We start from the raw sequence: 14,221 nt of genomic DNA on the forward strand, positions 1-14,221 counted from the left end.
ACCAGGCGGTTAGAACAGACCCCACCAAAACTAAAGCGAAGACAACCCCACCCAAACTAGACCCCACCCTTCAAACTCAGTTCACCACTTTACATTCATCAATCAATTTGGAAACTCTTGATAAAAACGGTCCCCAGATCAGATACAGACTTAATGGGTCTATCTGTCTCCTCAGAAAGACCTGCTATTCCCATTGCAGCAAGAGCCATATTTAACACATCAGGATACAAATTAATTCTTTATTCAACATACAGATTTTTTTTTTAACTTTACACAATCTAAATGATTGATCAACAGAAATGAGGGTACTACCACAACAGATTTCTGATCGGAGGGAAAATAAGGGTCATATCACGGCAGAGACGTGGACATGTGATCCTGTACGCCACCAGGCAAGTCCCCGGAAAGACCGGGGTCAAAGAAAGAAGGAAAAATGAAAAAGGAGAAACAGTGATTTTATAAGGAAACAAGAATGGTAACTCCCATATAAATAAATGTACTGTATATATATATATTATTTTTTTATATATATACACATACTATTCTTCAGTAAGTCTTAAAATCACAGAACCTGATATTACAAAATGTCACTTGTCATGACAACCAGTAATATTTCTGTCACTGCTGTGGCTGTTGTTATTGGGATTGAGGCCTATAAGAATGAATATCCAGTGAAATCTTTATTTAACGGATGTGTTGCTAACTGCAAGAATTGCACTGGAATAGCACAAATCCGTTCTGGTGATTCTCCAGCAGCTATCAACGTGAGGACACAACAAGCTGGATTTTGGGTGTTTTTCAATTCAGCTGAAGCTGTATCCAGTGAATATTGCTTTAAAAGACTGTGCATATGCATACATACATACACATAATGTGCCATTAAGTATATATATGTAAACGTATGTATTTGTGAAGATATTTCCGTCTCGTTGTCGCAAAGGGGTAAGCATGATGCAAGACTTAACAAATACATTTTTTTTTTCATTTTAGATACAAATATGTTCTGTACATTGGTCTGTAACGTTCCCCATTTCAGGATTCTGAGTAGGCAAATGCTCGGTGCTGAAATGCAGGTTAGGAATTGCCTCCAGTATTCCGATATTCCGACTGTGGGTTGAGGTCCGGTGGGAGAGTGTGTGGAGGGAGTGTACGCGATCTGTCTGTCTCTCAAGCGCACAGTGCCAAATTCTCCCCATGTATCCTCCCAGCCTGTGGGGGCAGTAGTCTGTCTAGGCTGCCATTGTTCCCGTCGCTCGGTAGTTCCTGGTGTGGCCCGGTGGCGTTAAATCATCTTCATGTTGACGCGCCGGGGACCGGCCTGCTCGCTGCCCTCTGCCCCCGTCCCGGCGGACTTGCGGGGGACGTATTCAATGTCGATGTTGCTTTTGTGCTTCCCCTTCCCGCGGCTCCACACGAAGAGCAGCAGGAAGCAGAACAGCACCACGCCCAGGAAGGTGAAGCAGCCCATGGCTGTGGACACTAAGATGGTCTTTAGGTCCAAGCCAAAGGTCATGTTGAAGAGGTTGGTCCCGTTGGTGGCCGTGTTGTTGGGCTCAGTGTAGAACTGAGAGGTCCTGTTGGCGTAAAGCGACCGGTCGCTGATCCCCAGGCTCTTAACGGCGAGGGAGGCCGACAGGCTGTCGTTTCCGGCTGCGTTGCTCGCCACGCACATGTACACCCCGCTATCATGCACCTCCGACACCTTGATCTCCAGCGTCCCACTGGCATGGACCGTGACACGGCCGCTGTTCTTGTTGGTGATGTGGCGTTGGCGGGGGGTCAACCATGTGACTGCGGGGCGGGGTGTCCCGTCTGCGCTACAGAACAGCCGAGCCGGCTGCCCCTCATCCACGAATAGCAGCTGCGTCTTGTTTTGGCGTATCCGCGGCTTAGTGCAGGTCACGTAGTAGGAGAGCAGTGACTCCTTGAACTCGCGGAAGGGCCGTCCGCGCACTCCCTCGGGGGTGCTGCACTCGGGCTGGGCCTCGCCGAACTGCAGGGAGTGCCTACGCTGCAGGAGCCACATGAGCCGGCAGTCGCACACCAGAGGGTTCCCGTCAATCAGAAGCTTCTCCAAGACCTCCGGAGCCTGGAACGCCGAGCGCTCCAGGGTGTCCAGCTGGTTGTGGGAGATGTTGAGGACCCTCAGTGACCTCAGGCCCTGGAAGGCATAAGGCTCAATGGTGAGAAGCCCCGACCCCACCAGGTGCAGCTCTTGTAGCCTCCCGAGCTCCGCCATCGCGCCCCCCAGGATGTGCGACATGCGGCAGAAGGACAGGTTGAGATGTGTGAGGTACGGAAGATGCCGGAAGGCCTGGTGGGGGAAGGAGGACAGGTTGGTGTTGGTGACGGAGAGTGTGGTGAGGTTGAGCCCCTGCAGGGTGTCGGTGGGGAAGCTGTCCAGGGCCGGCCAGCTGTCGATCTCCAGGTGCCGCAGGCGGAACAGCTTGCGGAAGGAGTTTGGGTGCAGCAGGGCGATGTTGAGCTGACGCAGACGCAGGCTCACCAGGTTGTGCAGGTGGGACAGGGCCTCGGTGGGCACCATGGTGAGGTTGCAGCGCTCCAGCGTCAGGCTCTCTAGCCCCAGCAGGCCGCTGAAGGCTCGGTGCGAGATGTACACCAGGTCGTTATCGCCCACCTCCAGCACCTTCAGGTTGTGCAGGTCCTGGAACATGTAGTCCAACAGGATTACAATCTTGTTGTCACTGATGTCCAGGATGGTCAGGTTGGCGAGGCCCGTGAACACGCCCAGGGGGATGAGCTTGATGCGGTTGCTCTTCAGGCTCAGGCTGTGCATGTTCACCAGGGCGTTGAAAGCCCCAGGCTCCACAGATCCGATGATGTTGTCGCTGAGGTCCAGCTCCTCGAGCTGAGGGAACGAGGAGAAGTTGTCAGGGTTGACGCTCCGCAGCTTGTTCTTGCTCAGGTCCAGGACGCGGGTCTCGATGGGGATGCCTTCAGGGATGGTCAGCAGACGCTTGCGGTGGCAGATGACGGACTTGCTCTGGGCGGAGCACTCGCAGCGGGCGGGGCAGCCGAGGGCAGAGCCTACAAAGACCAGGATGAGGGCCAGCCCCAGGATTGGTTGCCAGCATGAGACAGCCGTGTGCAGCATGACTTTGCTGATGCAATCGACCATTCTGTCAAAGCTCTGCAAGAGAGAAAGAGACAGAGAAAGGTTTTTAAGAATTTGACGACAAGCTGAAATCAAGTCACACTCAATTTATACCCATATAAGTCTTAAAATATATATTCCATAAAATTCATAAAATTGTAATGCTTGTGGATTTTCACACCAAAGTCTTCCCATCCACTTTTGAATTTAAAAACTGTTTGAATTTAGATTTGACTTCATCATGTACCAGTGGGCATGCCAGATGTTGACCAAATGACTGTCCATTTTATAATATCCTTTTCACACAGTGGCGTGCATCCTCATTTGACATCCCCCTCCTCATTTGCCATAAGTCAAACTGACTCAAGAAATTCCCCCTGAAAGATCCGTTTCACTTGCATATATGTCATATAACGTAAACAAGTGCTGCTCTAACTTGTTTCAGCTTGTCTTTAAAGCCCAAAAACAGTAAAATGAAAACTCATCTCAACTGCAGCTACTTCAGTATGTGGCTGCAAGTCACTCACATCTGGTGACAAAATATGTAAAGGCAGGCAGGTATATAAAAATGATATGTACATATTTGCAAGTACTCCAGTGCTTTACTGTACCAACCCTTCTCTCATATATCCCAAGATATACTTCATGGAAATTGAAACAAACATGCATATTTGGCAGCAGTCTATAACTGTCAAGTGCCATTCAGGTCTTGGCTGCACTCTCAGGAACTGGGGAAAAAACAGCAGATCCTTCTGTTTCTGACTCTGCTTGGCATCCTAGCGGCACTGTGATGCTGTGCTCTTCATTTGCTTTAATAGAGATGATGCAGATTAAGAGACACATGCGTCACCCAGCCTCTGACGTACAGGGCAGCTCAGCAGAGCTACACATTCTTCCAGGGCTGCCAGATTGGGCCGACTTCACCCAAACGTTGTAAAATTACAAAACTGAATGGGGGTCCTTTGAGTTTGAGAGTTAAGGGTAGATGGGAAGTATTAAACAGCATAATGGGGAGAAGTGTTTAGGATCTTATATGGGGATTTTGAGGATCTATTGAAGGTGGGGGATGTTACAGAATATTTTGAATGAATGAATTACAGGCAATTGGCAGCACTTGGCCCAAACCTGAACCCAGACATGGCAAGAAGGCCATGATTGGTGTGAGATTAAATCAAATTGGCTAGCTACTGTAACATTTGGAAGGAAGATACCTGTTTGGTTGTAAGATTAATGCAAACAGCTATAGGATTCTTTTGAGCCAGCTGGTAGCTTGTTGACCAGTTCAGACCAGCTCCCAGCTTGATATTGTTTGACCAGCTTAAGCTATCCAGCTAGACCAGCTCACACCCAGCTTGGCAATGCTGGTTGACCAGCTCATACCCAGCTTGGCAATCCTGGTTGACCAGCTCATACCCAGCTTAGCAATGCTGATTGACAAGCTCATACCAAGCTTAGCAATGCTGGTTTACTAGCTCATACTCAGCTTAGCAATCCTGGTTGACCAGCACATACCCCGCTGGGCAATGCTGGTTGACCCGCTCATACTTAGCTAGACCAGCTTCATGAGACGGATGCTAACGGAAGTCTGGGGGGCTATGAACAGGAGCATATGGGTGCCATTTGATTCAGGCTGGCATCAGAACTGGCAGAACTGCTGCTCCTGAAGTGTTATTGGACATGTGACAGATCTCCGGGATGCATGTGTCTCAAGGTGTCCTTCCGAGCTACCAGCACCAATCAATCACTCACACACAGAGGGGACTTGGAGACCATCTCCATGGAAACAAACACACAGGCAAGAACACAGACACACCTCACAGATATCTACACACACACTCACAAACACATGCATGCACACACACATACACAGACATGCACAGATGGACAAACACACACAGGCACACACACACACACACATACACACACATCACAGATATCTACACACACATGCCCACAAACACACGCATGTGCACACACAGACATGCACAGATACACAAACACACAGGCACACACACATAAATCACAGATATCCACACACGCAAGCCCATAAACACACACAAGTGCACACACACACTGACATGCACAGATACACAAACACAAACACACACAGGCACACGCATCCACACATACACACACGCTCTCTCTCTCTCTCTCTCTCTCTCTCTCACACACACACACACACACACTCATACACATACAGACATGCAGAGATACATAAACACACATAGGCACACACACCCACACATACACACACGCTCTCTCTCTCTCTCTCACACACGCACACACACACACTTATACACACACAGACATGCACAGAGACACAAACACATACAGGCACACACACCCACACATACACACACACTCTCTCTCACACACACACACACACTCACACATACACTCGGGCAGTGGGATGTGTCTTGGCGGACGGACAGCTGTTGCCCTTGACAGCGCAGTAATGGCAGTCCTGGCGGGTTGCTGAATGCCGCAGGTGTGGGTGCACAGCACACCTTGACTAGTGCCGTTCTGACAGCGCTAGAGCATGAGAACGACGGCAGGGCGGGGCGGTCCGAATGCACCATTTAATAGGACACACAGACCCCTGCGTTCCCTGGCCGAGCCCAGAACAGCTGCTCTTAACGAGGTTGAGCGCGGTTCAGTATGCTGATCAGAGCTCCGGAGAGCGCTTCCGGCCTGTGCTGTAACACTCATCATATGCTTCAGAATATACAATACCGCCACACGTTCAGCACACCGCACAGAGCCAGACCACAGAGGTGCATTGTGGGAACAGTCCAGATGTCCCAGTCTACTTTTTTCTCCCGCCGATGTGATGCCACTCCAAACCTCTCAGTGGACTCAGGGCATAATGTGTCGGACTTATCAGCCAAAAGATGAAGGAACTGAAAAAGGCTGCCAGACAGACATTAACGTTAACAGATATAAGTGGTGACACATGTATCTCCTTGGATTTAATCTGTCCAATTAATTTGAATGATTAATATAAACCAGATTTCTACAATCATAAGAATGTTTGAAAGCGGATGACAAGATGAGGTCACTTAGCCTGTCTAGGCTTGTCATCTTGTCTGTTGTCTACGGATGATCCCACACAGTCATGTCTGGACTTCATTGTCATCGGCGATTATGGTTATGTTTGGGTGGGGGGTTGTTCCATGGACTCGGAGGAGTGCTAAGAATCATTGCTGGGGACTCGAATGTCAAACATTAATGTAATTATCCGCCTGCTAACATACAAAGCATTATAGAATTGCATTCATTGCCAATATTTTGTAATTATAGGATATGTCATTAAAATGACTGCATAATGGGCTCCGCAGCGATTTCAGCAATCTCAAGTTACTATACATGCGCAGATCTCCGTCATCGTACGAGGCTGCACTACCATTATTACAACACAAACCAAGTTACCTTTAATAACTGTAATATGGAATTCACCTCCAGAGGGTGCACTATAGCTGCAACAATGCCATCGACTCAGAAAGCATACTCCACACACAAGATACAAGAGAAGAGTCCCAATTCTTACGGCCAGGTGCCAGAGCAAAATGCTATGACGATGCACTAGGGTTAACTTATGTAACCATAGTGCATCGTCACGGTACCACACGGTGACACTGCAGTCTGCAATTGATTGATATTTATAAACCTTTCCTTGACCCTCGTATAGTAATAGCCTGGAAGTCCAAGAAAAAAACGCACAACATGGCACAATGAGAGCTATGACACTGCGATCCCAGGAAACTGTTCTCGGTGTCATTTATTTATCGTTGACGTCATGATTTAGGCTTGCGTTGAGGGACAGGAGAGCATCCGTCAACTAAATTAGCTGAGCTGCGCGCCGCTTCTGTGAAATATCTAGCCCTGGCGTTTGGGGATGGAATGCAGTTCCTAAATTAATTGGCTTGTTCACCGAGGGTGCTCGTCATCCGTCTCCCAACATAGTCAGAAAGGCGAGAAGCGAAGAGACGGTTCTCGAAGGGGGTCTCGGGCAGCAAGCCAAGGCGCAATAACTAAAGCTACCTCTGTGAGTGAGCGCCGCATCCATCACGGAAGATACGTCAAATGTCAGGGACGTTTCCACTTGTGATAGTTAGACTGGTTCTGCTCTCTGAACGGCAGGATAAAGGGACTATCGGCGGGGAAATGGCAGAAGCAGACACTGGCACAGCGGAGGTCAAGGACTGGCCTTTCTGCTGCTGCTCCAGAGGCAGCAGGCATGAGGCGTGAGTCAGCGGCGCAGCCCGACAGGAAATAATAATAGCATTTATCCCGAGGACAAGGAGTCAGAAAAATTCAAATAAACACAATAAACTATTATTATTAGTATTATTGTTATTATTATTATTATTATTATTATTATTATTATTATTAGTAGTAGTAGTAGTAGTAGTAGTAGTAGTAGTAGTAGTAGTAGTATATTATTATTATTATTATTATTATTATTATTAACACATTAACTCCTATCTGACTACAATAAGAATGGGTTACATTTATACAGCACTTTCACCCAAAGTGCTTTACAATGAACACCTATCATTCACCCATGCACTCACACACCAATGGCATTTGGCTACCATGCAAGGCACCAACCAGCTCATCAGGAGCTATTGGGGTTTCGGTGTCTTGCTCTGTGACACTTCGACACACCCAGGGTAGCTGGGCCGAACCGGTAACCTTCCGACTGCCAGATGACTGCTCTTACCTCCTGAATTAATGTCACCCCATTAATAAGAGATCTTTTGTGTTGGTTTCATTTAATCTATCCGTCTTTAAATACACGCAAGTGTTAATTTATTATAATTCTACATCTATTACCCTCTTTCTAGTAGGCTAGACAAAGCCAGGTTATAATGCAAATCAGGCCTACTGCAGCCTCTGGCTACTGTGCCCGAGTCACATATCTGGAAAACATTCTGTGAAATATAAATTATTAAGAACAGCCTCGATAATTAAATCAAATGTGTCCACTTCATCACAGCTGTTTGTCAAGATAAAACTTTCATCTTATGTTGCATTTGAAATAATCCCCTGGTATTGTGTACAGAGGTACACTCACCAGCTTATCAATAGACCCTGCTGAAAACAACAACTGGTAGCCAGTTCAGACCAACTCCCAGCTTCTCATGGTTTGACCAACTCATACCCTGCTAGACAAACTTGATGACCAGCTTGGCCATGCTGGTTGACCAGCTTATACTGAGCTAGACCAATTTATGATCAGCTTGAACCGTTCAATTGTCAAGCTGGTCAAGCCGGCATAGTTGGATTTTACGCTAGGAGAAACATAACACAGTACGTGCGTGTGTGTAAGCGCGAGTGTCAACGCTATGTCCTTTAACAAAACATTTAGCCATAAGATGTTTTGAATTTAACAGCCTGCACAACCATACATGTTAAACACAGGATAAACACCATTCTGTGAATGTACACTTTTCCCAGCGCGTCACTGGAATATTCCACAAAGAGACATACTGGGCGTGATTCACCAAGCGCCCCAGGGAGCCACTTCAGAAAAGTCGCAGGGCGTCAATTTAACTTTCAGTACACACAAGCTCATCGTGTTCGTGTTCGCTGAACATTTAAATAAAAGTCTCTCAAATTGAAACAGACGCGTGAAAAGGAGCTAAGCATGAACAGTGGACTCGTTTCTCGTTTCTCGTTTCTGGTCACGGTGAGGGAGACGCCTCTACCGCGGCAGTCTCCGAAAAAAAGAACTGTTTACTCGGATAAAATATCACAGCGGACGCGAGAGGCTTCAGATATGGCTTGTGAATGTGGGGGGAGAGAGGACGCACTTGTGTATACCCTGACTGCATTCAGAATCGCATTACAAAGGCGTGCCACTTCCGCTTCTCAGCCGGTGGAGTGAAAAGAGGATTAAACGCAACACGCGATGCGCCTGGCACCTCGGGCTCGCTATCCCTTCATCAACACAATTTAAAAACAGCTGCACTCATCTTCAAGCTGGAGTCACAACAGCCCGATTACCTAACAGAAGAAGCGATTTAATTTAGTCAAATGAAAGCCACATAATAACACAGATAATTCAAGATGCAATAATCAACACGCATCACCTACGATATTTCATCCAGTAATGTTTACTTATTCCACATAAATCAGCTAACTACATTTATTTACTTGATAGAAATATATAACATATGATAGGATACTTTGGAAGATTATATGCTACTGTAGACATCCAGTACAAGCCATGCAAACATAAATACATGAATAATGTAGGCATGTTCCTCAAACAGTACCGCCTTTTGAAGGATTTGCTGAGATGAGCTATTTAATCCATAAATAAAGATGATAAATATTGTATATATAACAACTGTGGGCCACAAAATATGTTTGCAGTGGAAACATGATCAACCATATAAATTCTGTTGGTAATTCCCCCACTAAAATCTTTTAGAAATAATAACAAGAAAAGCTCAGATTGTGGATCATTCATTTTCACCAGAAGGCCGAACAATAAAGAGCAGAATTGAAATGGCTTCCATTGATAGAGTATAATAGCATTGATTGATTTAGGCAATCTGCTGTAGAGATAGTTTCCTCTACAAAATGTCTGCCAAGACAAGTCAATTTTGCCCTCCAGGATTTTTTTAAACATCCATTTAAGGAGGCACACTGGTCAAAATCTATCATTTGATTTGTTTTATAATATATATAAAACGTTACCTTGATTGAGAGTAATGTTTCCAATGTGCAGATATCCTTGGGCTAAACCCCACCTGACCACTGATTACATAAGTAACAGAGCATTCCTGATCTCCCTTTCAATCACTGGAAGACAGGAATATTCTGGAACAAGGAAACATGCATCATGTCTACCAGTGAGTGTATACCTAGTCCTCACACTCAGACACATTCTGTTTGGTGACAATCAGAGGGCTGTCCACAGACAGTTGAACTGCAAAATGTCATGCTCCGAACCAGTAGCACACAGTGTGTACAAATCCAGTGCCTTAATGCTGAACCACAGTGTGAATACAGTCAATTATGGACAGTGATATCAAACTGGTACTATATCTGGTACTGTATTATACATTGAACACATTTTTGTGTACTGCTCACAGATTTTTACTTTGTGTTAACTGATGTTAATTATTCTCTACACTGATGCATGTCTTGTAACTACCATAGAATATTTGTATGTCTGTTCAAAGTTGCACCATGTTTTGTATATTTGTTTTTGTGAGACAAACATGGTGGCCTGTGTGTTATTCTCAGCAGTTAAGCCCCTGTGGAGATAAGGAGGTTGCCGATTGTTTATGCTATTTCCAGTTTCAAACCCCTTTCCACCAAAAGGGCCACAACTCTTCGGTTTTATATCTTCGGGGCCCTACTGTTCCAGAGAAATCTCTTTTGCAGCTATTGCCTGTGACTTTTTAGAGGAAACAGACATGTGGTAACTTTGTTACAGTGGATATATTCATTTTTAAACAGGAACGAGTGACTAGGGGGTGTGCAGTGAGCCTAGGTACGAGCCCATCTGAAGCCAGCATGTGGGGTAAGATGCTGGGTAGTTTAGAGCAGGTACGAGCCCATCTGAAGCCAGCATGTGGGGTAAGATGCTGGGTAGTTTAGAGCAGGTACGAGCCCATCTGAAGCCAGCGTGTGGGGTAAGATGCTGGGTAGTTCAGAGCAGGTGCGGGCCCATCTGAAGCCAGCATGTGGGGTAAGATGCTGGGTAGTTCGGAGCAGGTGTGGGCCCATCTGAAGCCAGCGTGTGCGGTAAGATGCTGGGTAGTTTAAAGCAGGTGTGGGCCCATCTTAAGCCAGCGTGTGGGGTAAGATGCGGGGTAGTTTAGAGCAGGTACGAGCCCATCTGAAGCCAGCATGTGGGGTAAGATGCTGGGTAGTTTAAAGCAGGTGTGGGCCCATCTGAAGCAGCGCGTGGCGTAAGATGCTGGGTAGTTTAGAGCAGGTACGAGCCCATCTGAAGCCAGCGTGTGGGGTAAGATGCTGGGTAGCTTAGAGCAGGTGTGGGCCCATCTGAAGCCAGCATGTGGGGCAAGATGCTGGGTAGCTTAGAGCAGGTGTGGGCCCATCTGAAGCAGCGCGTGGCGTAAGATGCTGTACATTGTCACCACGCTCTCTGCTGGAGGGTACAGATGCTGCGGTCGGGACTCTATCCAGCTCGTTTACAGAGCTGGCACAGATGGAGCCAATTAGTGCTCTCTGAGCCCACAATGCCCAGCCTTTTATCATCATGTTCACAGACTCATGCCCACTTACTTTCTTTCCCCAGTTTCTGACATTTCCGCACATAACGCTGAGGAGTAACGCGGGTGTATCATCAAAAGAAGCCTTTTCTGCTGAGGCTATATTATTATAATAATATGCAGAGCTGTGTATTGAGAATGTCCTGTTTCTCTTCTACAACCTCATCTTGGGCAAGCTTTGGGGGGGAAGGGGGTATACAAAAATCTAAAAGCAAGCCACATTAAAAATAACGGTCTCCTGCATTAATCTGAAAAACAAAATGTATAAACTCTTTATCCCATAAGTGTGGTGATGATTTTTACTTCTCATGGAGACTTGCTCTACAAAGGTGTCAACTCAAAATGCATGGCTGTGGAGAAAGCTGTCCAGACATCTTTATAGAACACATTCTTACAATTTAATAAATCCGAGGATTACAGTGTTTATGCTCAGCCAAATTCCAGATTAGGGAAGTAGGATTTGACTTGTGAGAGGATTGAGGAGCCTTCTCAAACACCCTGAACACGCTTCACTGTCCTCTGTTCCCATGAAGCACTGGGGAATTATCCAATCTCCCAATGGGCCAAGCATATAAAATACATAGAGTATCTTTATAGTGTTTTTATATAGAAATCCATGCTGCAAACTGAGTTCTCGCTTTTGTAGGGTTTTTTCAGGGCAGCCCAGTGGCTAAGGTGCTAAGGTGTAAGGTCTGGGACCTGGAAGGTTGGTAGTTCAAGCCAGGCCCTTAACCCCGTATTGCTCCAGGGGGTAATTGTCCCCTGCTTAGTCTAATCAACTGTAAGTCGCTTTGGATAATAGCACCAGATAAATTATCTGTAATGTAATGTAGGGTCAAACAGCCACCCCAAACTGGCCAAACAAGCTAAATCTGAATTATCTATGTTCACAATCCAAGTGTACGGCTTCATTTTAGTTATTCAGAATCAAAATCTATGCGTCCATGGACATTGCATAAATATTTACCCTGAAAATATTCTGTTGTTTTCACGCTTTCTATATCGAAATTTCCCAGCGATATCTTCTTAGTCACTGAATTCTATTTTTGTCTTGTACTGCTTGTTCATTTGTCACTTTAAATTTAAATTCTGACATTTCTGTCCTGCGTGTAACGCGCTCTGACAGTGTGTGTGTGTGTGTGTGTGTGTGTGTATTGACAGTGCAGTGTTAAGACGGACGTGACTGAGTGATGTGGAGATCTCGGGGTTAGACAGTAGGGCTGTCAATCTCAGAATGGTAACACAAACGGGTGTGCTACACTAGCAGGGAGATGCTGTGACATTATTAACCATTCTGTGTTCATCAGGGAGTGTAAAAGCATGGGAGAGAGACTGCTCTGCCTATGGGAAGAAACACATAAACACCGCCTCCACCAGGATGTGGGAATGAAGCTTCATACCGTGGGCAGTAGCACACATACACCACCTCCATAAGGCCCTGGGAATAGAGGCTTGAACCGTGAGCAGTTCATCAGCACCAAAGAAAACAGCCGCTGACACCAGGACCTGATTACCACTTTAAAACCGTAATAAAACTGAAGAATTAGGCCGGTAAAGGTTTGCACTGTTGTGCGCACCTGCGAGAAATGAAAACAAAAACAAGCCTTGAGAAACTGAACAGGGATAAAGAAGCAGAGGGAAGTGAGCAGCTGATTACCACTCTGAGCGCTAATAAAAATGGAGGTTCTGGAAGGGAAGCACGCAGGGATTATGGTAGCGTGCGCTCCGGAAACCATAACAGATGCACAATTCCAGAACGCAATATAGGGGTACTGCTCCTTCTGTGCGCCACTGAGAAAGGGCTCTTATTAAAGCGTGTTGTGAATAAGCACTGCCCGGAGGGCTCATGTTTATTTATTTAGAAAAATCAGCCGGTCCTAATGCGAAACCAGTGGGGATGTGTTCTGTTAAATGGGAGTGTCCTTGGCGGCCATTTTCCTTTCAGCACTTTCAGTGGAACACACATTCCGTCCCCCATTCCATTCCAGGATTACAAACAGCACAAAAAACAAACAAACAAAAAAACCTACTGAATTTATTTCAAATCAGTTAGGTTTTAAGATCAAAACATCACAATTCAAATACTTTTCTACGCTGTACTGAACTTGTCTGGTGTGTTGGAACCTATAGAGCTATGCAAACATTGCCCACTGGTCCTCTTGGTTGGCTGAATTCCACTAGGCAAGATCAGTCGAGCACAGAAACATATTAGAAAAAAATAATTACATATTAGACCCAGGGTTGATCTCAAAGGCTCAGACATTTTGTGTCAGAGTTGAAGCAGCACATAAGGCATATGTGGCCTCCCATGGCAGCATGCAGAGCAGAGTGACAGAACTGTGCACCTCTGCCACGGATAAATAGTGCCTATAAAATAATTACGACTGTTCCATGGATTAAATAGGACCTATAAAATAATTACGACTGTTCCATGGATTAAATAGGACCTATAAAACCATTCAGACTGTTCCATGGATTAAATTGGACCTATAAAATAATGATGCCCGTGTCGCGGATTAAATCGGACTTAAATGTAATAGTGCACTTGTGCTCCCTATTGCAATGGACATTGAGTCGGTGTCATGGAGAGCATCACTCTGTGCTCTAGGTGCTGAATGCCCCCACAGTATCTGCCAAAGAACCCCCATAAATGAGGGTTACAACCTGGCACCCTTTGATCACTCCCAAGACCGCACCCAGAGGAGGAGCATTGTGCTGAATCATGTAAAGGAGAAAGATCAGTTCACTTCATCAGAAGCAGACTCAGAGATCACGTGACCCGCCCTCACTCTGTCTAACCCCAGGCTTGAGCAGCTCTGTGCGACAGCAGCTTTGGTTTTGCAGCGGTAGA

The 14,221-nt window shown here is 46.1% G+C and overlaps 1 protein-coding gene across 5 annotated transcripts in view; it reads right to left on the reverse strand.

The window, feature by feature from the left end:
* Positions 1-219: 219 nt before the first annotated feature.
* The window catches only part of lingo2b (leucine rich repeat and Ig domain containing 2b), a 275,604-nt gene continuing 261,602 nt past the window's right edge, over positions 220-14,221 (reverse strand). For all 5 annotated transcript variants that reach the window (XM_061245864.1, XM_061245865.1, XM_061245868.1 and 2 more), the window contains one exon: positions 220-3,151. In XM_061245864.1, coding sequence (XP_061101848.1) covers positions 1,283-3,139 — 1,857 coding nt within the window. In that variant the 5' untranslated portion in view covers positions 3,140-3,151 and the 3' untranslated portion in view covers positions 220-1,282. The remainder of the gene's footprint in view (positions 3,152-14,221) is intronic.

Source organism: Conger conger, chromosome 6 (assembly GCF_963514075.1).
Source record: "Conger conger chromosome 6, fConCon1.1, whole genome shotgun sequence".
NCBI lineage: Eukaryota > Metazoa > Chordata > Actinopteri > Anguilliformes > Congridae > Conger > Conger conger.